Genomic DNA, 21,324 nt, shown 5'->3' with positions numbered 1-21,324 from the left:
TTTATCTTTACTGGCCTGCAATCTACCCTCATGTCCTTGAAGATTGACTGGTGAATTGCGATCGACGTAATGAGCACCCCTGTTCTAACTAATGCAGTTTCAGTGCTGTGGTGTGTTCTGAAGCCTGACTGAAAATAATTAAAGTGGCTATTGTCCTGTAGGTGGCAGTAAAGCTGCTTAACTAAAACTCTTTTCAGGATTTTTGAAATAATGGGGCAATATTAATATTGGTATTAATATTAGTCTATAGTTGGCCAGATTGCTAGAATCTAAACTGGTCTTTTTCTTTTTTGTAGGTATTAATTGTAAATATGGATTCAGTATTTAGGGGGAAGGTTTCTATATTAATCCAGGAAGACATGTTTCTGTCTCTTTCTTTTTTAAAGGGTTTCAAATGTGCAATTTTGTTTAGTTTCTATTAATCCTTTATTCATATAGAAGATCAAATATGTAATAACTTTTTAAAAAAATGGAAACATTTATCCTGTTTGAAAGCCGTTTTCTTGATTTTAGTTTTTAGAATAATATTGGGAAAAATGTCCACTTTCTTCCAAAACGTCTATATCAAACATCATTGAGATACACAAGTATTTTCTACCCTTTTATTATATTAGTTTATTTATAGCCACAGGGAATGTTCTTGATATTTTTCTTGAAACTACTTTTTTAGTCTTATACCAGCAGACTTTTATTACTTCCTAAATTCTATGGGTTGTTTATGTTTACGGCTTTCTTAGGGTTCAGTTGCAAACAAGATTCAAAATTGCAAAAAATAATGGTAAACTTAAAAAACACAACATTATACGTCTTCTTGGCTATTGACCGACCACAGCTGTTTTTGTGTTTGTGGTGACTAACTCTAAAGTGCTTTCAAACATTGCATTACCACTGAGGCAAATTTCCATCTGGTCACCTGGAGTTTACCCCTGAGAGACAGCCCAGGTACCCAAAGGCCCAACAGTCATTTACATCTTCAGTAGTAGAAGCAAAGTAAACAATCATATCAAAGCAGATCTGTACTAAGCACAAAAGATCATATTTAAACAGTAGTTAGTAGTTTAATATTTTTATTTTCACATACATCGTTAAATTATTCAGTTATTTCTGGCTTCACAGTCATCTTAAACAGTTAGAAATCTGTGCATCACCACCTCATTAAGAACACAACAATTCCTTTAAATCTTTTATGTTTACATTGTTTTATCATTTACATTTGTTCATTTACAGTAATGTAGCTTTGATAGAACTTTCACTGAGTTTAACATACCGTATTTATTTACATTATATTATTTTTGCATAAAAGGACAAAAAGGGATTACAAGTCACAAAATTCACAAAAAAATGAATAGTTGTTCTTCAGAGTACAATTGCACAAAATTTCACATTAAAAAAACTATACTGCACTTAATTTAAATTTTTGCGCATCTCATTTAGAATTAAAACAAAACACACATTGCAAATAAGACACATTTTCTTTTTATTGCTGTCAGGATTTATATCATGCTGTATGACTCTGAGGAACCGCTGTTGTTGCCGTTGCTCCTGGGCTGGGAAACCTGGTAAACATCTGGAAACAAAACCAAAACAGTTGAGTAATTGAGATTTATAAAAAGGACAGATTTTGAATGAAAACTGACTTACTTCTTCTTCCACGGAGTCGGGTCACTAATCCACCAAAAGAAGATGTGCCTCCACTTGTGCTCTGAAAGACAAAACATGGCAAACTCAGCTTAAAAAGGTTTGGTTTTTGTATGTAACATAAATAATTATACTGGTGTCAATTTTGTCTAAATCCCGATTGCATTTCAGAACTTTTCCATAATTGACAGTTTTAAGAAATGCTTTTATTTTGAAGGCCTGTTTCAGCTTTCTGTTGCTTCTGCTCTTTTTCTCAATTGCATTGGGAAGCAAGGTAAGCACAGAATGTAGCTTGGGGAAATATGTGATGTAAAACATTCTTCTTGTGTCAGTGTGAAGGTAGTGTTGTAACTAGAAATGTCTGTGTTAACTTTAACTATGTTCTGTGGGAAAGACCTGAGTTTTAAGAAGGATTCAGTAAGAAATGCTAAATGTTCATTGATATAGTGAGAGAGGCTAGCATAGCCTAAAGGCCTGTTTGACTGAGATATTGTTGCCAACTCTTCAGTAAGTGAAGTAGCTATTGTCTGACAGAGAAGTCACAATAGGATGTCATTGCCTAGCTAGCAAGCAATGTATTTGTTTGACCCTTTAAGGAAAAAAAACACACCATTGTGGTAGAGACAAAAATGTGAGTCAAAACCATCATATTTATATTCTGAACTCTACAAATAAAGTACTATTTGGTTTATTGTTGATTTTACTATAAAAATGGGTTATCATTTTTCACTTCAAAACATTACCAGTATGTAAAATTCCTGAGGATTTTGCAGTTTAGTTTGGGTCAAACCAGGTTAATGTTGTTAATCATCCACAGCTGTTTTACTCTTAGTGTATTTAAAGATCCATGCTGATGCAAATGCTTTCTTTTTTGGTGTTTTTAATATGTTCTTGTAGTATTTTTCTCATGATGGACATATCTTAAGATTAAAATTTCATTTGTGAGTATTTATCTACTTATATTGGGGTAAATGAGGAGTAGCCAAAAAAAAAAAGAAAAAATAGAAACAGAAGTGGAAAAACCTTGTAGCATTCTTTTTGAGACAAACAGATCCATGTACTTCTTTATTTTCCTTGTCTGAGCTGACAACCTTTTCAAAACTGTACAGATGGAGAACTCCAATATTGCTCCCCATTTCTTTTACATTACATTGGTGGTGTGAGGGACCGGAAGCTAGTGGGAAGGAGTGTAAACATGGATGATGGAAAGTAGGGGCGGGCTTACCCTTTTATTGACTTATCTGATCATGTTTTTGTTTGTTAACATATATGTGTTCAAGAAAAATATATTTTGTCATCATCTAACCCGTATAGACAGTAAATGAATATACTTTATTTCTGGAAAAGGTTCAAAAGGAAAAAAACTGTTCTGTGACATATAAAAAAGCCCCCCCCCTGACATTCTTAAAAAAATACAACTGCATGTAGTGTATAGATTATTTTACTGACTTACTCTTGTCGAAATGGAGTTTATAGAAGGAGTTCTGCTTGAGAGAACTGCACGAATCTGTGTAGAAACAGTTTGATATCATTAGTAATGTCATCTTAAACTTTAAACAACTAAACAAAACAGACATTTGACACATTTCTAATAAATTTCATGTGATTATATTGATTTGGGGTTACATCTGAAAAGAATTAAAACAAATTCTTCAATGTTTGGCTTTTTGGTTAATAAAGATGTGATAACAACAGATTGGCATGTCAAATTGGCAAAAAGATTTTTTTAAAACATTTCTAATGATTTATTAAAACAAAACTTGAACCTTTCTATTGATAGCAAAATTATGTGATTTGTTTTGTCTTTATATGCCCCCCTCTGACCCAACCTACCTTGGAATCAAACAATGTGCCAAACACTAGAATAAAGAAACCCTGTGGAGAGTCAAACATGATTACATTAACAAAGTGTGGACAAATAAAACAAAAACACTTAAACATTTGTAAAAATGTGCTGCCTTTTTATCTTTAAATGTATAATTACCTGAAGGGAATTAAAGAATGCGAAGGCTATGTGGATGCCTACATCTTTTGGTGAAACCATGGTTCCAATCCCCAGGGCCCAAGTCAGTCCAAATAAAGGTGTCAGGATGGCCAGACATCTTAGAATAACTACAAAGCTGTTCTTCTCATCCGGCTGGATGGTGTTTGCTGAAGTTCTTCTCATCATTTTGCATAAAACCACAATTACAACTATAATGTTGATCACAACTATAACCAGGGCTGGAATGACCAAGGACAGAAGGGCTTTAGACTCAGTCCAGTTAAGCCAGCAAATGTAATTTTTCCTGATGTATGTTTGACTTGGTGCTGTAGCAGCAACAGTGGTAACAGCAATAATCAGAGGGCAACCATAGCCTATAACAAAGCCTATAGCTATCATGATGGACTTTGACATGTGGGAGAAAACCATCACTGTCCTGTAGAGGAGCAGAAGGCCTGATACCAGCATCCAGAAGAACAGAGAAAGGTAGAAGAAGTGCATAAAAAATGTCACTGCACTGCACTGTCCGATCAGAACTTTAAAGTCTCCATCTTTGTTATCAAGGGCCTTCTGTGAGTAAGAGGCTGCAATGATGAAACAAATGTCTGCGATCAACAGAGACAGGGCTGTGTTAACAATAGAGATGTGACGCATCAAGGCAGTGCTGTTTTTGGTGACAGCTTTCCAAACATATCCTTCAATGATGAGACATATGACGAGGCTTGCCAGAGATATTCCGACGCCAATGTAGGTGATTATGTCCAAAATTAAACCCACTGTAGTGATTGTAGGTTTTATAGGGTTTTCCCCTGTCACTGTACCACCTGTACCTAACCCAGGGGGTACAGTGGTTGGTATATTCACAAAAAGAGAGATGTCGGTTGACATTAGAACAGAGAAGGATGTGAGGTGGTTGCAGTTGCAGGTTACTGTGTCATTGTTTTTTAGTGACACAAACTTGCATCCTTCATCATCCCAGGCACCAAAGTTTTCTAAGAGCGTGAAATTCCAGAAGACACACTGTGTTTCCTGGCTTAGGGTTTCATTCAAGGTTTGGAATTCAAAACTGACATTTTGAACTGTTTGATTTACTTTGACAAGAACCACAGCTGCATTGATAGCAAGATTTGCGTTGTTTGGGTTAGATGTTTCGTTACTGGTTCCATTAAAGAGACTTAAGTTAAAGGACGAGTTTCGAGCTGGCATGACATTATTAAAGGTGCTCAGAATGATGATGGTCATGAAAGTATCATTGTCGAAAAAACCATCACTGTCTGGGATTTTCAAGGAAAATGTGGAATTTGGAGTTTCAAAGTTGGCGGCATTTGTTCTGATGAGATGAATTCGTTCAGTGGAGATATCAGCCGTCCCACTCAAGGCTCCTGAGAGTGTCTCCAGTGATTCCAGTAATTTTGAACCAGCATTATTGTTTCTATCTTTATTCAGGGTTTCCCAGGACTCTTTGACGCCATCATCTGCGAGGACATCAATGGTCTGTAGCACATTCTGTAAATCCGACATTTCATAGTTAGAGCAAAACCGCATTAAACCTTTGGGGTGTTCTAATTGCAGTCAACTAAAAGATAAAATCTTACCCTCATGACATCTGTAGTGACAGAAGTTGACACATTTGCGATGGTAGTTAGAATGTTGACAATAGTAGATACGCTCTTAGATGACTTTGCAATTACAGTTTTACTATCATTTACAGCCTTTTGGAGATCACTTGAAAAAGTCTGTACATTTTCTTGCACCAGTTCCTAAAAGAACAATGATTGAAAAAAATAAGCAACCAGATTTTACCACCAAACCACAAGGATGTCAAATAAATAACTGTCTAATGGTCTTTCAAAAAATCTGTATGCAGTTGGGATAAGAGCTTACTGACTAAAACAGTGTTTTTTGTTTTCTTCTGTCAATCATTTGCCACAGACCTTGTTGTTGAGGTAAGGATTTTCTGTTATACTTGCATAATTATTAGAGACCTGTTTGATTGGCTTTATATTTTTATGTGTAGCAAAAAAATGTGATAAAAAAATTTAATGTAACTGCAGTTGCAGAAATAAAATTTTCCTGATGAGGGTCTGAGCGCTGAGACATCACAATTCATTTCACTTTAGCAAGGCTGAATGGTGTTCAATGATTCTTTTTCTTTTGGTTAATTGAAACTTGTAATCTAACATTTACAAATCTGTAAAGCATTAATGAGAATGTTGAAAATTCTTTATTTTACAAGATAAAATCCAAGAAAAGTGCTGGTGGAAAGTATGTATTCATTCTAAATGTTACTGCTATATTTGTTACAGAAAAATTACTTACTGTTGACTTAGCAAATAAATCAGTGATTACGGTTAGAATGCAGTTTTCTTCACTGAGTTCCCACTTATTTCCTTTACAAATGGCTTTTTTTCTTCCTTTTTGACCTTCTGGACATGCAACATCTGCTATGAAACCTTCTTGTCCGTCCCCATATAGATCACTTGTGCATGTAGGAGCTTAAGACATAGAGTTGTTTGGTTAATGGGACAGTAAAAGAACAAAATGTGAACATGTTTTCAACATTTACCTCCTTTAAAGAATTTCAGTGTTGTTGTTTTTTCGTACCCATCGTATTCATTAACTTTACATGTGAATGTCATGTCATCGCAGCTGGTTATTGTATATTCGTTGTTGATGCAGTATTCATCAGGAGAGCTTGTAGTTCCTAAAATTAGGTGATTTATGAAATTGGAAACAGTCTTTTTCATTATCCTATTATTGAAATTTCAACAACTGTGAATCATATTTACTTGGTATTTGTACGCTTGAAGGAGGCTGAGCCCAGGTGATGGTATAGATTGGCTGAACACAACAACTAAGGTTTGCTTTATTTCCCGCTTTGCACACAACGTTTTTTACTGCGACCACCTTTACATCAGGAGCTGCTTGAATATTAACTTTTTCAACAGTTCCATTTTGGTAAAACTCAGAGTTTGTTCCTTTGAGGATACATTCATAAAGCCCTGTAATTAAAAACAGAAGAAAGAGTTTGGATTTTAGTAATATTAAAACTTTAGTTACCTTTCTAAAATATTATGCTTAAGGATTCTATAAAAAGTGTTTTGGGCACCTAAATAGTAAAATGTACAAGTATTTTTCAAGTGAAAAAAAATTAGGTTACTTACCAGTATCAAAAGGATTGACATTGTTTACAGTAAGTATAGAAGTGTTACTGCGAGTAGTAAAGGTCCGACGTCCTGGTGAAATGTTTATGTTTTCAAATTTCCACTCAGCACTGTTAATATTTCCTACAATGTCAAGTAGATCACCCTCAGGAGGTCCACATACCAATGTCATTGTTGTATTAGTTAGGTAGGTAGAATTGAATTTAATCTTGGTGGAACCTTGGGATAAAAATAAATTACTGTTATGGTTTTACACTTAATTGTTCAGTTCCTGCCTTCTTATTGTTGAGAAAAAAGACAAACCAGTCCTTACTTTTATACTGTGCAGTAGACTTCAGTACAGGAGCAATAGACTTTAAAGTGTTTTTGAGGTCTTTATTTGCTTCAGTAATTTGTGTTGCAGAATCCTCTGCTGTTGAAATGACAAAATCTGCAATAACACTTCCTGGTCTAAGAAATAACAAACACACAAAAAATAAAAATGAAATTCTATATGTGATACCAAGTATTTAGAATCTTGAAAGTTCATTTTAGGAAAAGTACATACCTGAATCCTGTCACGGTGACTCTGACAAACCCTTTGATAGAGCTGTACTGTTTCTCTAGCTGTGACATTGTAGTTTAAGGAAACAATGTGAACAATTAATAACCTTAACTTGTGTTAATCAACTGTAGTTACTATAGCACTTCTCATACATAAAACTAACACAGGGCATCCCAGAATAAAAACAATACAATAAAAGGAAATAAAAGCCTGTAATCCATAGGCCATATTCAGTCGCACATAATAATTCATAGGAAAACAATACTGTTTAGAGCAAAACAGACAATGAATAAATAATCAAACATTAATAAAGAATTGTAGAAAAAAAATCAAAATAAATTCAATAAAAGACTAAAAGTCATAGTTTTGTAATAAATGCACTCACCTCTGTAGTAATGTTTCTTTCTAGACTTTGGTATGCAGAACTTGTCTTATCGTTGAACTCTTTTCTGAACACCATGTCAAATGTGACTGACACTGCAATGTCAATTGCTGTTTGAAATAAGTGAAAAGTACAATGAAATATTTATTTTAAAGGTAAATATTTAAAAACCATTGTAAAAAGTTCACAAAAACCTGGATATGATAAGCCTGTTTACACATGTTAACTAAAAAAAATGTAATCAATGTGTTCAAACAAAACTGTGCAACTCATATAAATACTACGGTAAGTGCTTTAGGCGAAGCAGCCAGCTTAACATGATATTTTTCAGATTTTCATCGAGAAAATGACAGATCGACCATTCTTGCTTTTATTTTTACCCCTATTGAATGCTCACAGAGACACGGAAGTAGCGGCAGGAAGCGGCTTTTGCAGCAAGATGACTGAGGGCGTACCAGATCACCATGTGAATGAACGTGAATACGATGGATGCTTTTGTGCTTTTTGAAATAAATAAATCTGTTCTCTAAACATCCTCCGTGTCTTCAATGCAATGTAATGAGACACACACAGAGAGAAATGTGAAGGGATCTGCTGTAAATCTATGACGTAAATGGATAACAGGATCAATGATCGGCTAATCAGTTAGCATGTAGCTTAATAGCCTTTGAATGTAAAGCAACTGACTGCTAAAGTTAATAAAAGACAAGTCCTGAATATTATTATTCCTATTCGACCCTAAACTACAATATCAGCTGTCTGACAACAGACCAGCCAGTTGCCCAAATGCCGGCATACATCAAAGAGCTCTGCGGCGGCGCAAGTAGTAGCCTAGCAGGAGCTATCGTATGACAAAGCAGCCTAGTTATCATAAATCTTTTGATATTTTTCTTATATTCATTGAGACAGTAATAAAGTGATCATTTTTGTTTTTCATGTTCCTTTTTTGAACGAATATGGGTCACAGAGACACGGAAGTTACCGCTGAAAGCGGCTTAGTTTTGCCAGCGTACAGAGAGCATATCTGCCTGAATGACGTATGACGTGAATAATTATTGCGTTCGAACGGATTAATTATTGCGTTCGCACGAGTTAATCATTTCGAGGGAACGGAATAGTATTTTGAGGGAACGCAATAGTATCTTGTGGGAACGGAATAGTATCTTGTGCGAACGGAATAGTATTTCATGCGAACGACATAATAACCTGTGGGAACAAGATATATTTTTATATCTTAATGTCAGGACACGGGCTCCTTAAAATACATCTACCTTAGTGTAAAATCTTTTTTTTTCCAATTGAGTTTGACTATATTTTTGAGAATTTGTAAACTATCTAAAAGTGGTTCAATAACACACTGCTACCTTTTAAAGAAGTGGTAAAGTTAGTAGGCTTAATTGTTGTAGTTTCGGCTGTTGTGGTGGCCTTGATGGTGGTAGTCGTGGTGGCCTTGGTGGTGGTAGTCGTGGTGGCCTTGGTGGTGGTAGTCATGGTAGCCTCGGTGGTGGTAGTCATGGTAGCCTTTGTGATGGGAATCATGGTAGCCTCGGTAGTCGGGATATCCTTTTTAGTGGTAGTCGTAGTAGCCTTGGTAGTAGTAGTCGTGGTAGCCATTGTTGTGGTAGTTGTTGCAGCTTTAGTGGTGGTAGTTGTACCAATAGTTTCTGTAGTGTTATTCGTAACCTTAGTGGTCTTAGTGGGTACTGTTGAAGTAGTAGTGGCTGTAGTAGTTGTTGTGGTGGGATTAACTGCAGTAGTTGGAACAGAGGGGACAAATGTGGTAGGAATATCTGTGGAAATTGCCGTTGTTGGTTCTTTGATTGTGGTAACTGTGACAACTTTAGTAGTTGGTTTTTCAGTTGTGGTAGGAATTATTGTGGGATTTGAAGTTGTTATTGGTCCAGTTGTGGTTGTGAGAAGTGTGGAAGCTGCAGTAGTTGGTTCATCAGTTGTAAGAAAAACTGTAGTAGGAACAAATATGGTAGTTGGTGAAGTTTGTGTGTCTGCTGTAGAAATAACTGCTGAAGCTGGAGTTGTTGCTTCTTCAGTTGTGCTAGTAATGCCTGTTCTAAATGCAATAGTTGGTTCTTCAGTAATGGTGGGAGTACTTGTGGAAACTGCATTAGTTGTTGCTTCAATTGTTGTAAGACTAAATATGGTAATTTGTGAAGCTTGTGTTTCTGCTGTAGAAAAAACTGTTGAAGCTGGAGTGGTTTTTTCTTCTGTTGTACTAGTAATGCCTGTTGTAAACGCAGTACTTGGTTTTTCTGTTATGGTAGGAGTACTTGTGGAAACTGCATTAGTTGTTGCTTCAATTGTAGTAGGAATAAACATGGTAGTTGGTGGAGTTTGTGTTTCTGCTGTAGAAATAACTGTTGAAGCTGGAGTTGTTGTTTCTTCTGCTGTGCTAGTAATGCCTGTTCTAAATGCAGTACTTGGTTCTTTGGTTATGGTAGGAGTACTTGTGGAAACTGCATTAGTTGTTGCTTCAATTGTAGTAGGAATAAATTTGGTAGTTGGTGAAGTTTGTGTTTCTGCTGTAGAAATAACTGTTGAAGCTGGAGTTGTTTCTTCTGCTGTGCTAGTAATGCCTGTTGTAAATGCAGAGGTTGGTTCTTCGGTTGATATAGGAGTACTTGTGGAAACTGCATTAGTTGTTGCTTCAATTGTAGTAGGAATAAATTTGGTAGTTGGTGAAGTTTGTGTTTCTGCTGTAGAAATAACTGTTGAAGCCGGAGTTGTTTCTTCTGCTGTGCTAGTAATGCCTGTTGTAAATGCAGTAGTTGGTTCTTCGGTTATGGTAGCAGTACTTGTGGAAACTGCATTAGTTGTTGCTTCAATTGTAGTAGGAATAAATATGGTAGTTGGTGAAGTTTGTGTTTCTGCTGTGGAAATAACTGTTGAAGCTGGAGTTGTTGTTTCTTCTGCTGTGCTAGTTATGCCTGTTGTAAATGCAGAAGTTGGTTCTTCAGTTATGGTAGGAGTACTTGTGGAAACTGCATTAGTTGTTGCTTCAATTGTAGTAGGAATAAATATGGTAGTTGGTGAAGTTTGTGTTTCTGCTGTAGAAATAACTGTTGAAGCTGGAGTTGTTGTTTCTTCTGCTGTGTTAGTAATGCCTGTTGTAAATGCAGTAGTTGGTTCTTCGGTTGATATAGGAGTACTTGTGGAAACTGCATTAGTTGTTGCTTCAATTGTAGTAGGAATAAATATGGTGGTTGGTGAAGTTTGTGTTTCTGCTGTAGAAATAACTGTTGAAGCTGGAGTTGTTTCTTCTGCTGTGCTAGTAATGCCTGTTGTAAATGCAGTAGTTGGTTCTTCGGTTATGGTAGCAGTACTTGTGGAAACTGCATTAGTTGTTGCTTCAATTGTAGTAGGAATAAATATGGTAGTTGGTGAAGTTTGTGTTTCTGCTGTAGAAATAACTGTTGAAGCTGGAGTTGTTGTTTCTTCTGCTGTGCTAGTAATGCCTGTTGTAAATGCAGTAGTTGGTTCTTCGGTTGATATAGGAGTACTTGTGGAAACTGCATTAGTTGTTGCTTCAATTGTAGTAGGAATAAATATGGTAGTTGGTGAAGTTTGTGTTTCTGCTGTAGAAATAACTGTTGAAGCTGGAGTTGTTGTTTCTTCTGCTGTGTTAGTAATGCCTGTTGTAAATGCAGTAGTTGGTTCTTCGGTTGATATAGGAGTACTTGTGGAAACTGCATTAGTTGTTGCTTCAATTGTAGTAGGAATAAATATGGTAGTTGGTGAAGTTTGTGTTTCTGCTGTAGAAATAACTGTTGAAGCTGGAGTTGTTGTTTCTTCTGCTGTGCTAGTAATGCCTGTTGTAAATGCAGTAGTTGGTTCTTCGGTTATGGTAGCAGTACTTGTGGAAACTGCATTAGTTGTTGCTTCAATTGTAGTAGGAATAAATATGGTAGTTGGTGAAGTTTGTGTTTCTGCTGTAGAAATAACTGTTGAAGCTGGAGTTGTTGTTTCTTCTGCTGTGTTAGTAATGCCTGTTGTAAATGCAGTAGTTGGTTCTTCGGTTGATATAGGAGTACTTGTGGAAACTGCATTAGTTGTTGCTTCAATTGTAGTAGGAATAAATATGGTGGTTGGTGAAGTTTGTGTTTCTGCTGTAGAAATAACTGTTGAAGCTGGAGTTGTTTCTTCTGCTGTGCTAGTAATGCCTGTTGTAAATGCAGTAGTTGGTTCTTCGGTTATGGTAGCAGTACTTGTGGAAACTGCATTAGTTGTTGCTTCAATTGTAGTAGGAATAAATATGGTAGTTGGTGAAGTTTGTGTTTCTGCTGTGTAAATAACTGTTGAAGCTGGAGTTGTTGTTTCTTCTACTGTGCTAGTAATGCCTGTTGTAAATGCAGTAGTTGGTTCTTCGGTTGATATAGGAGTACTTGTGGAAACTGCATTAGTTGTTGCTTCAATTGTAGTAGGAATAAATATGGTAGTTGGTGAAGTTTGTGTTTCTGCTGTAGAAATAACTGTTGAAGCTGGAGTTGTTGTTTCTTCTGCTGTGTTAGTAATGCCTGTTGTAAATGCAGTAGTTGGTTCTTCGGTTGATATAGGAGTACTTGTGGAAACTGCATTAGTTGTTGCTTCAATTGTAGTAGGAATAAATATGGTAGTTGGTGAAGTTTGTGTTTCTGCTGTAGAAATAACTGTTGAAGCTGGAGTTGTTGTTTCTTCTGCTGTGCTAGTAATGCCTGTTGTAAATGCAGTAGTTGGTTCTTCGGTTATGGTAGCAGTACTTGTGGAAACTGCATTAGTTGTTGCTTCAATTGTAGTAGGAATAAATATGGTAATTTGTGAAGTTTGTGTTTCTGCTGTAGAAATAACTGTTGAAGCTGGAGTTGTTGTTTCTTCTGCTGTGCTAGTAATGCCTGTTGTAAATGCAGTAGTTGGTTCTTCGGTTATGGTAGCAGTACTTGTGGAAACTGCATTAGTTGTTGCTTCAATTGTAGTAGGAATAAATATGGTAGTTGGTGAAGTTTGTGTTTCTGCTGTGTAAATAACTGTTGAAGCTGGAGTTGTTGTTTCTTCTGCTGTGTTAGTAATGCCTGTTGTAAATGCAGTAGTTGGTTCTTCGGTTGATATAGGAGTACTTGTGGAAACTGCATTAGTTGTTGCTTCAATTGTAGTAAGAATAAATATGGTAGTTGGTGAAGTTTGTGTTTCTGCTGTAGAAATAACTGTTGAAGCTGGAGTTGTTGTTTCTTCTGCTGTGTTAGTAATGCCTGTTGTAAATGCAGTAGTTGGTTCTTCGGTTGATATAGGAGTACTTGTGGAAACTGCATTAGTTGTTGCTTCAATTGTAGTAAGAATAAATATGGTAGTTGGTGAAGTTTGTGTTTCTGCTGTAGAAATAACTGTTGAAGCTGGAGTTGTTTCTTCTGCTGTGCTAGTAATGCCTGTTGTAAATGCAGTAGTTGGTTCTTCGGTCATGGTAGCAGTACTTGTGGAAACTGCATTAGTTGTTGCTTCAATTGTAGTAGGAATAAATATGGTAGTTGGTGAAGTTTGTGTTTCTGCTGTGGAAATAACTGTTGAAGCTGGAGTTGTTGTTTCTTCTGCTGTGCTAGTAATGCCTGTTGTAAATGCAGTAGTTGGTTCTTCGGTTGATATAGGAGTACTTGTGGAAACTGCATTAGTTGTTGCTTCAATTGTAGTAGGAATAAATATGGTAGTTGGTGAAGTTTGTGTTTCTGCTGTAGAAATAACTGTTGAAGCTGGAGTTGTTGTTTCTTCTGCTGTGCTAGTAATGCCTGTTGTAAATGCAGTAGTTGGTTCTTCGGTTATGGTAGCAGTACTTGTGGAAACTGCAGTAGTTGTTGCTTCAATTGTAGTAGGAATAAATATGGTGGTTGGTGAAGTTTGTGTTTTTGCTGTAGAAATAACTGTTGAAGCTGGAGCTGTTGCTTCTTCTGTTATGGTAGGAATATCTGGGGAAACTGCAACAGTTTGAGTTATGGGGAACACTGTGGACCTAACAGTAGTTTCTTCTTTTCCTGTAGTGGATGTAACTGTGGAACTTGCAGTTGTCGGTTCTCCGAGTGTGGTCGGGATTCCAGTAGAAAATCTTGTAGTTGGCATAGGGGAAATAATGGGAGTTGTCCAATTGTTAGTTGTTTCTGTGGTGCTGACTGATGTTAAGTCATTTGCTCCCGTGGTTCTGTAACTTTGGCTTGTCCAAGCAGTTGCTGAAAATGCAAAGTTTGGAAACAATTTTTTATTATTATGATTTTGCATTAATTTTTAAAGTAAACATTTATTCATGTTGTCTTGATTTATAAGTGTGACATTTGACTAGGAAAATAATGTAGAAATTAATTATAGAGTTTAATATTTTGGTTAAAAATTGATAAGATTTTTATATTCTGTATCATTGGACTCAAGTGCGTGGATGGAGGAGCCCAAGGAAAGTGTTCAAGTAAATGAGACCAGAAACATGTTTTGAAATGAAAAGCTTTGCATATTTTTTAAAGGAATATTTTGTCTTACATGTTTCTGATGCAGTTGTTGTGATCACACAAGCAGTAAGGTCTGAAAAAAAGACAAACGTTAAATAGGAATTAAAGTAATCAGTCTACCAATCATCTATCAATTTTTGTTGTTCAACCAAATGAGAGAAATATTCCCTTCAGCATGTCTTATTTCTTTCTTGGTGGGACATGAACGGTGTCCAGTTTTCATCCTCTGCTTCCCTAGTCGAAAGCATATCAACAGGATATATGAGGTTCTGAAAGTAATTGTTGAAATCCTTCCTAGCCCAATTTTTTGCATCTACAACTGCCGGTGCTGCGACTTGCTTGGACTAAGGTACCTCTTAGCTGCGTGAAGACTCCCTAAGACTAATGACAACTCTTGCTTCCAATATCTACCAACACATTTATGTGTTGTCATCCCAGAGCCAGTTGATCAGTTGTGGTTCATTGGAGGGGGAGGACATTTTCCACTCTGATTCAGTGTCTCAAGCTTCCCTTAACACCAGATAGAGATTTCCCTACTTACCCCAGTTTTGTTTTCACCCAATTTTGACAAATGTGACAGTCGGACAGTTGTGTTTTAGAACTCAAACTGATCATAGAAGCAAGCCTGACTACCTAACCACATTGCTTGGCAAGCATTAAAGTTTGGTTAAATGAAAACCATTTACTCCCGAACCCTAATAAGACAATCATTTTTGCTTCTGATGACAAAATTCCCTCCATCAAAAGACACCTTGGTTCACTGAGTTCTACTGTCCAGCCCAGTCTCAGGAATCTTGGTGTCTGGTTTGACAAAGCTATGTCTCTAGACTCTCACTTGAAGCTCTTGGTCAAAAACTGTTTTTATCACCTGAGGAATGTGGCTAAACTGAAGGCAATGTTAGAAAGAACTGACCTTGAGCTGATCATCCATGCTTTTATCTCCTCTCGTTTAAACTACTGCAATTCTCTTTTTACTTAACGAAAAGTCTCTTAAACGTCTCCAACTGGACTAGAACTCTGTTGCAAGGCTTTTAACTGGAACCAAAAAGCGCCCTAATGCCACCCCTCTGCTTTTATGTCTACATTGGCTTCCTGTTAAATTTAGAATAGATTTTAAGATTTTGATTTAAGTTTTTAGAGCCTTGCACGGACAAACACCGAACTATATTTCTGATCTTTTAACTTCCTACATTCCTGCACATTCCTTGAGGTCCACTGATAAAAATCTTTTATGTGTTCCAAAGAATCATTTTAAAACTAGGGGAGACCTCGTCTTTCTGGCAGTCGCTCCCCGACTTTGGAACGACCTCCCCCTGTCTCTGCGCCAGATTGTTTTAAAGTTCAAGTTAAGACATTTTTTATTTAGGAGAGCTTTTAGCTGACTTTTACTTGTGTTCACTTCTGCCTGTCTGGTTGTTTACTTCTATGCCTGTGTGTGTTTATTGGGTCTCGCTACTGTTTTTATATTGTTTTAACATTGTGAAGCACTTTGTGAGGCGCTCTCTGAGAAAAGTGCTATAAATAAAGATTTAATTACTTTACTTACTTACCACTACCACTAAACTTATTTGTGCAAGTTAAAGCTCCTTTCCATTTCCTAATTCTGGGTTCCTTTTGCTAGCAGCTGTGTCTCCAAATGGGAGTATTAAGGGATCTGCATTTGACCATCACCCAAATCTAACAGCTGAAGCCCTTTGTGATTCTTTGTATAGGTGGTGGCCAAACAGAAATTCAATTTCATACATTTTTTATTTAGGTGTTTCTGAAAAAGGGGATTTTGTTTACAGTTAAATGCTCTGTTGGAAAGCTGAGTAATGAGGTGCTTGTCTGCACGCTATGGTGTTGGGCTTGGATGTAGGGCAGAAACCCAGGGACAAGTTTGGTCTGGAAAACATAGTTTTATTTTAGTGTAGTCTACTTTATTAAGTTGTATCCAGGGATTCTAAAATTGGTTTATTGTAATTTTTCATGTAGGACCTGTCTTTACCACTAACATTTGCTTCAGGCAGAATTGCTACTGATTTCACTTAAGCTCTATCTTCTGCACTGGATTCAGTAAAACATAACTTCTTCATGTAAAAGTCTGGAGTTTTTATTTTTTGCACTATTAATAACCCAGGCCTTCATCTTTATAAATGTACTGCTCTGCACAAAACATTAAAAGTTAAATAAAAACAAACTAAAAGTCAAACATAGCATGAAAAAAAACACATAATAAAACACTTGTCACTTTAGTTTATAGAAACAATGCAGTTTCTAAACTAATTGTTAGATTTTTTTTAGTTTTACACTCTTACTGAGTTGATCCAGAGATTGGCAAAAGTGTCCATCAGGAGGAATGGCATTGATGCATCCACATGGCTTTTCAGAGACCTGGTCACATGAGCCATACGTCTGACACTGGTCACATGACCACAGGTACTGATCCTCACATCTGCACTGGTATCCATAGCTGACAGGAGAACAAACTGCAGACAAATATGAAAAATAAACGTAAAAGATTTTTTTTTCATATCCTTCAATTTGAAAAATGTTTGAATCCTAACACATTCCTAAAGTCTATACGTTCTAAATACAAGTCTTGTGGCAGTGTAACCAATCAGAGAGCAGAGGTTCATTCTAAAACTAGTTTTCGTATTCTTTCTATGATAGTGTCACACAAATTAAATTTCAATTTGCAAAGCACATTTGAAAATGTAGCGGCAGAATAAAATAGGCAGAAAAGATAATATGAAATAAAAATATATAAAAATATATTAAATGAAAAGGGTTTACTAATCAAATGGAGGATTTCCATTACTTGTTTTTGCTTTGACAAAATGTGTCTATTTCCACGTGTTTACAAATCACAATATTTATCAACCAGTTAACAAATAAATGTACAATATCTCTTATAAAGTAAAAAGTGAAATTACTGAAGACTTTGTAATTTATTTATTTGGACATTTGTTGCTGAATAAAAAAAAACCATTTAGTATTCTTTATATTTTATTTTTCGATTTTTCAGAAATTCTTTAAAAAGCTTTATTGCTTGTACAGCGACTGTCCTGGTCCTTCATACAGTCCTACCTGTAGAAATGTTGGCCCGACTTATCCGTATCTGTCTGTTCAAGCTGGGTAGGTCTGTGAGGTTTCCCAGAATGCTCCTCAGCTTATCTATTACTGTAATGTCTGTGGTGTTCAGCTCAACAGAAAGCCGGTAATTATAAACAGGTGGGGGGAGCTCTGGAGGGTGACATTCAACACATTATTAATCTGTCATTAAGATTTGATGGCTTAGTAAACAAAAAGTTCAATTTTCTTTTGGTTACCTGTCATAGTTGTTACATCTTCAGTAGTTGTGAGGATATCTGTGGCAACAGAACATTCATCAAAAGTCATGAAGCATGCGGTTAAAGCGTTTTTAAAATCAAATTCAATGTAACTCCAATAAAATATTTCTTTATTCACCTAAAGACTTTGCTTAGGGTGGGGGAGCACCAAACTTCAACTTTTTTTATTTAGAAAAAAGTTGATCAAAACATTTAATGTAAAAACTACTGCCGAAATGTCTGAATATAAAGTAAATCAATAATAGTGGTGTTTTCTTTATCTTTAAATGTGTAAAAAAGCTACAGAAAAACACATAAAGAGAGATTGAAAACATGCATTATTTCAATTGTTCAATTTTAGTGTTTTTATCTTGCAATTTCCTGCCACATTTGTGGTTATTTTATAGATTTCAGTGGCAACAAGAGATCAATCTTATGATATTAGATATATAAAGTAAGCTACTTTGTGATAAGTAGTAACATGGCATGACAGTAATTCTCAGAAGACTGAGTATCGTTTTAAAGTCCCACTCTTGATCTATTGTAAAAATGTTCCCAGTGTTTTTTTAATTACTGAATGAAGATACTGTTTTTAGCCAAAATCAAACATCCCTCCGTCATTCTTTAGGACATAGTTTGTGGAGCATGGCAGGAGGTTTTTTAGCAATTCCTCTCTGAGTTGTGAGCAGGACTGTTGGAGCGTAAGTAAACCTCTGTTGATTTTCCCCATCATCCCTTTGTTTACACGCTCTCCCACTAGCTGTCAGCCACAGCCCCAAGCTAACATTACTGGTACAACAAAATGGTGAGCATTATTCGAGCTATCCAGCCGTACAGTTTTGATTCAGATGTCAGCTCAGATGAGGAAAGCGACGTGTTCATGTAAGTATTTGTCTAGCGCAGCAGGGAGGTTTTGGCCCGCCCATTTTAGGTATGGTGACACTTTTAGAAATTCATCAAGTGACATTTTTTTATCTGCTCCAGATTCACCAAGGTTTGAATAAAGATATATTCAGAAAAGCCGTTTTAAGCCTAAATTATTTTATATATATCCTCCATCATGAGAAAAATTTTTTTTAGCAACCCCTCCACACAAATTTGTTTTTAACATATGTTGATGCAATGTTTTTGAGTAATTATGTGATATTTTGTCCTTCACAGTTAGCTCACATCAGGTGTAGTTGTGAATATTTTTATGGCAACAGAGGGAGAATCCAGAAAATATGACAGTAAAACTGAACATTTGTTTATTCAGACTGGCAAAAAAGACTATTAAAAAACACACATTCAGGTGTTGATGGAAACATGTTGCATTTATATAAATCTGAAGTAAAATATGTTGGTTTAACATTTCTGATACCTTTCTTAGTTGTTGTCACATCTGCCGCAGTTGTAAATATTTCAGTGGTGACAGGAGAATCTAATGACACACAAACACAGAGAAAACTTTACAGTAAAAGTGAACTTTTGAATGAAGCTGTTTAGTTAAAATTAACTTCAATACATAACATCAAAACAATTTAAAGCCACAAAATTCAATTGTTAATTGAAACATGTTACATTTGTATATATATGAAATAAATGAAGATGGTTTTAACCATCCTAATAACCTGTCATAGCTGTGGTAATGTCTGGTGCAGTTGTAACGATTTCAGTGGTAACAGGAGGAGAATCTAAAGACATAAACATACAGAGAAAACATTTTGATGAAGGACACATTTTAATGAAGCTGTTTATTTGTAAAAACGCTTTAAGATTAAGACAAATGTTGCAAACAGAAAAACATAAAAGAAGAAATTAACATAAATAAGTGGCACACATTCAGGTGTTTAATCAAAAATTCATTTAGATTTTGAAAAAAACTGTGAACATTTTAATATTTCAGTTACCTGTCATAGTTGTGGTCACATAAGGCGTTGTTACTATTTCAGTGGTAAAAGGAGAACCTTAATACATAAATATACAATGAAAACATTACAATAAAGGACACATATTAATGAAGCTGTTCATTTGTAAGAAACTTCAAGATTAAAAACAAACAGGAAAAAAAGTATTAAAAGAACAATACATATATAGATTTTAATATTTCAGTTACCTGTCATCGTTGTAGTCACATCAGATGTTGTAAATATTTCAGTGGTAAAAGGAGAATCTAAAGACATAAAATATACAGTGAATACATTGCAATAAAGGACACATTTTAATGAAGAATATACTGTATATATATATACATAAAAATAAAAAGGTTCTGTAAGAATGCTAATACTCAAGAAATCCTACCCAGAGGGGTTACATGCAGAGAATGTGGAATCAATGGACGCTTCGAAATCCACAATCAAGGTGAACTGCCAAGCAACTGGTAGCCCAATGTTCTAATATCCACAAACGGCAACTCCTATCACAACTTGAGATTGAAGTGCTACAAACCAATTGCAATACCACCACGGGAGAGCAAGAACAGCAGGTCAGAGAGCAGGGTATACCACACTCCCACCCTGAGCTTGGGTACACACAGCCCCAACAACACTGCCCCAACAGCACTGAAGTGCTCATCCTGGCAGCTCAGGAACAAGCTCTGAGCACCAGAGCCATAGAGGCTCAGATCTACCACACCAGACAAGACCCAAAGTGTAGATTGTGCAAAGAGGCCCCTGAAACAATCCAGCACATAACTGCAGGGTGTAAGATGCTGGCAGGGAAAGCATACATGGAGCACCACAATCAATTTGCTGGTATAATATACAGGAACATGTGTGCAGAATATGGACTGGAAACCCCAAGGTCAAAATGGGAAACACCTCCGAAGGTGGTAGAGAATAAAAGGGCAAAGATCCTGTGGGACTTCCAGATCCAGACTGATAGGATGGTAATGGCGAACCAACCAGACATTGTAGTGGTGGATAAAGAACAGAGGAAAGCCGTTGTGGTGGATGTGGCAGTGCCAAGTGATGGGAACATCAGGAAGAAGGAACATGAGAAACTGGAGAAATACCAGGGACTCAGAGAAGAACTGGAGAAAGCATGGAAAGTGAAGGTGACAGTGGTGCCTGTGGTAATTGGAGCACTCAGGGCAGTAACCCCCAAGCTGGAGGAGTGGCTACAACAGATACCTGGAAAGACCTCAGACCTCTCAGTCCAGAAGAGCGCAGTGCAAGGAACACCTAAGATACTGCACAGTACCCTCAAGCTCCCAGGCCTCTTCTATTTCAGTTACCTGCCGTAGTTGTGGGCGCATCAGGCATGGTTGTAAATATTTCAGTGGTAACAAAAGGAGAATCTAAAGACACAAACATGCAAAAAGTATAAGACAGTAAATCTAAACAGTTGTTTATTCATATGTATTTTCAGTATCAGACAAAATGTAACTTGTGTTAAGTCAAACAGAAAAAACAAACTTGTCAAAACACAAGACATATGCAGATTTTTATGAAATGGTTTTTGATTTATTACATTTAAAAACAAGTTATGGTTCTAATCTTTCAGTTACCGGCCATAAATGTTGTCAAATCAGGTCTTGTTGTAAATATTTCAGTAGTAACAGATGGAGAATCTAAAGAAATGGAAAGACAATAACAAAATCTAATTGTAAATCTTTTTTTCAAGTTGCAGATAAATTAAAATGCATCATTAGTTTAAATACTGGAGTTCATTTTTTAGAATATGTTGAATACTTTCTGCTAAATGTAAAGGAAAGACAGCTGGAAAAAGTATCGAACATAAAAGTTAAATTCTTAAAACATCTTCCGTTTAATCTGTTACAGTCATAACATTATCATTATTATTTTTTATGGTGACTTACTTGTTGTAAATGTCCTAGGAGTTGTAGTTGGA

General features: G+C 36.2%; 1 protein-coding gene across 1 annotated transcript; it reads right to left on the bottom strand.

Annotated features, from left to right (window-relative positions):
• Nucleotides 1-1,050: 1,050 nt before the first annotated feature.
• Nucleotides 1,051-21,324, bottom strand: LOC101154998 (uncharacterized). The gene is made up of 25 exons (XM_023952757.2): nucleotides 21,293-21,324; nucleotides 20,981-21,043; nucleotides 20,708-20,770; nucleotides 19,589-19,645; nucleotides 19,383-19,439; nucleotides 19,104-19,166; nucleotides 18,854-18,913; nucleotides 17,494-17,532; nucleotides 17,252-17,407; nucleotides 16,480-16,650; nucleotides 14,214-14,255; nucleotides 9,077-13,912; nucleotides 7,716-7,822; nucleotides 7,334-7,392; nucleotides 7,100-7,236; nucleotides 6,787-7,005; nucleotides 6,412-6,624; nucleotides 6,189-6,326; nucleotides 5,942-6,117; nucleotides 5,218-5,382; nucleotides 3,623-5,128; nucleotides 3,472-3,513; nucleotides 3,092-3,145; nucleotides 1,642-1,702; nucleotides 1,051-1,567 (listed from the first exon to the last, which is right to left on the bottom strand). Exons 2-25 carry the CDS (start codon nucleotides 20,985-20,987, stop codon nucleotides 1,494-1,496), a joined length of 8,502 nt encoding a protein of 2,833 aa, XP_023808525.2. The 5' UTR covers nucleotides 20,988-21,043; nucleotides 21,293-21,324; the 3' UTR covers nucleotides 1,051-1,493.

Source organism: Oryzias latipes, chromosome 24 (genome assembly GCF_053564925.1).
Source record: "Oryzias latipes strain Hd-rR chromosome 24, Olatipes_Hd-rR_3.1".
Lineage (NCBI taxonomy): Eukaryota > Metazoa > Chordata > Actinopteri > Beloniformes > Adrianichthyidae > Oryzias > Oryzias latipes.
Note: the sequence above shows the minus strand (reverse complement) of the source record. Positions and strands in the feature narration are given on the sequence as shown.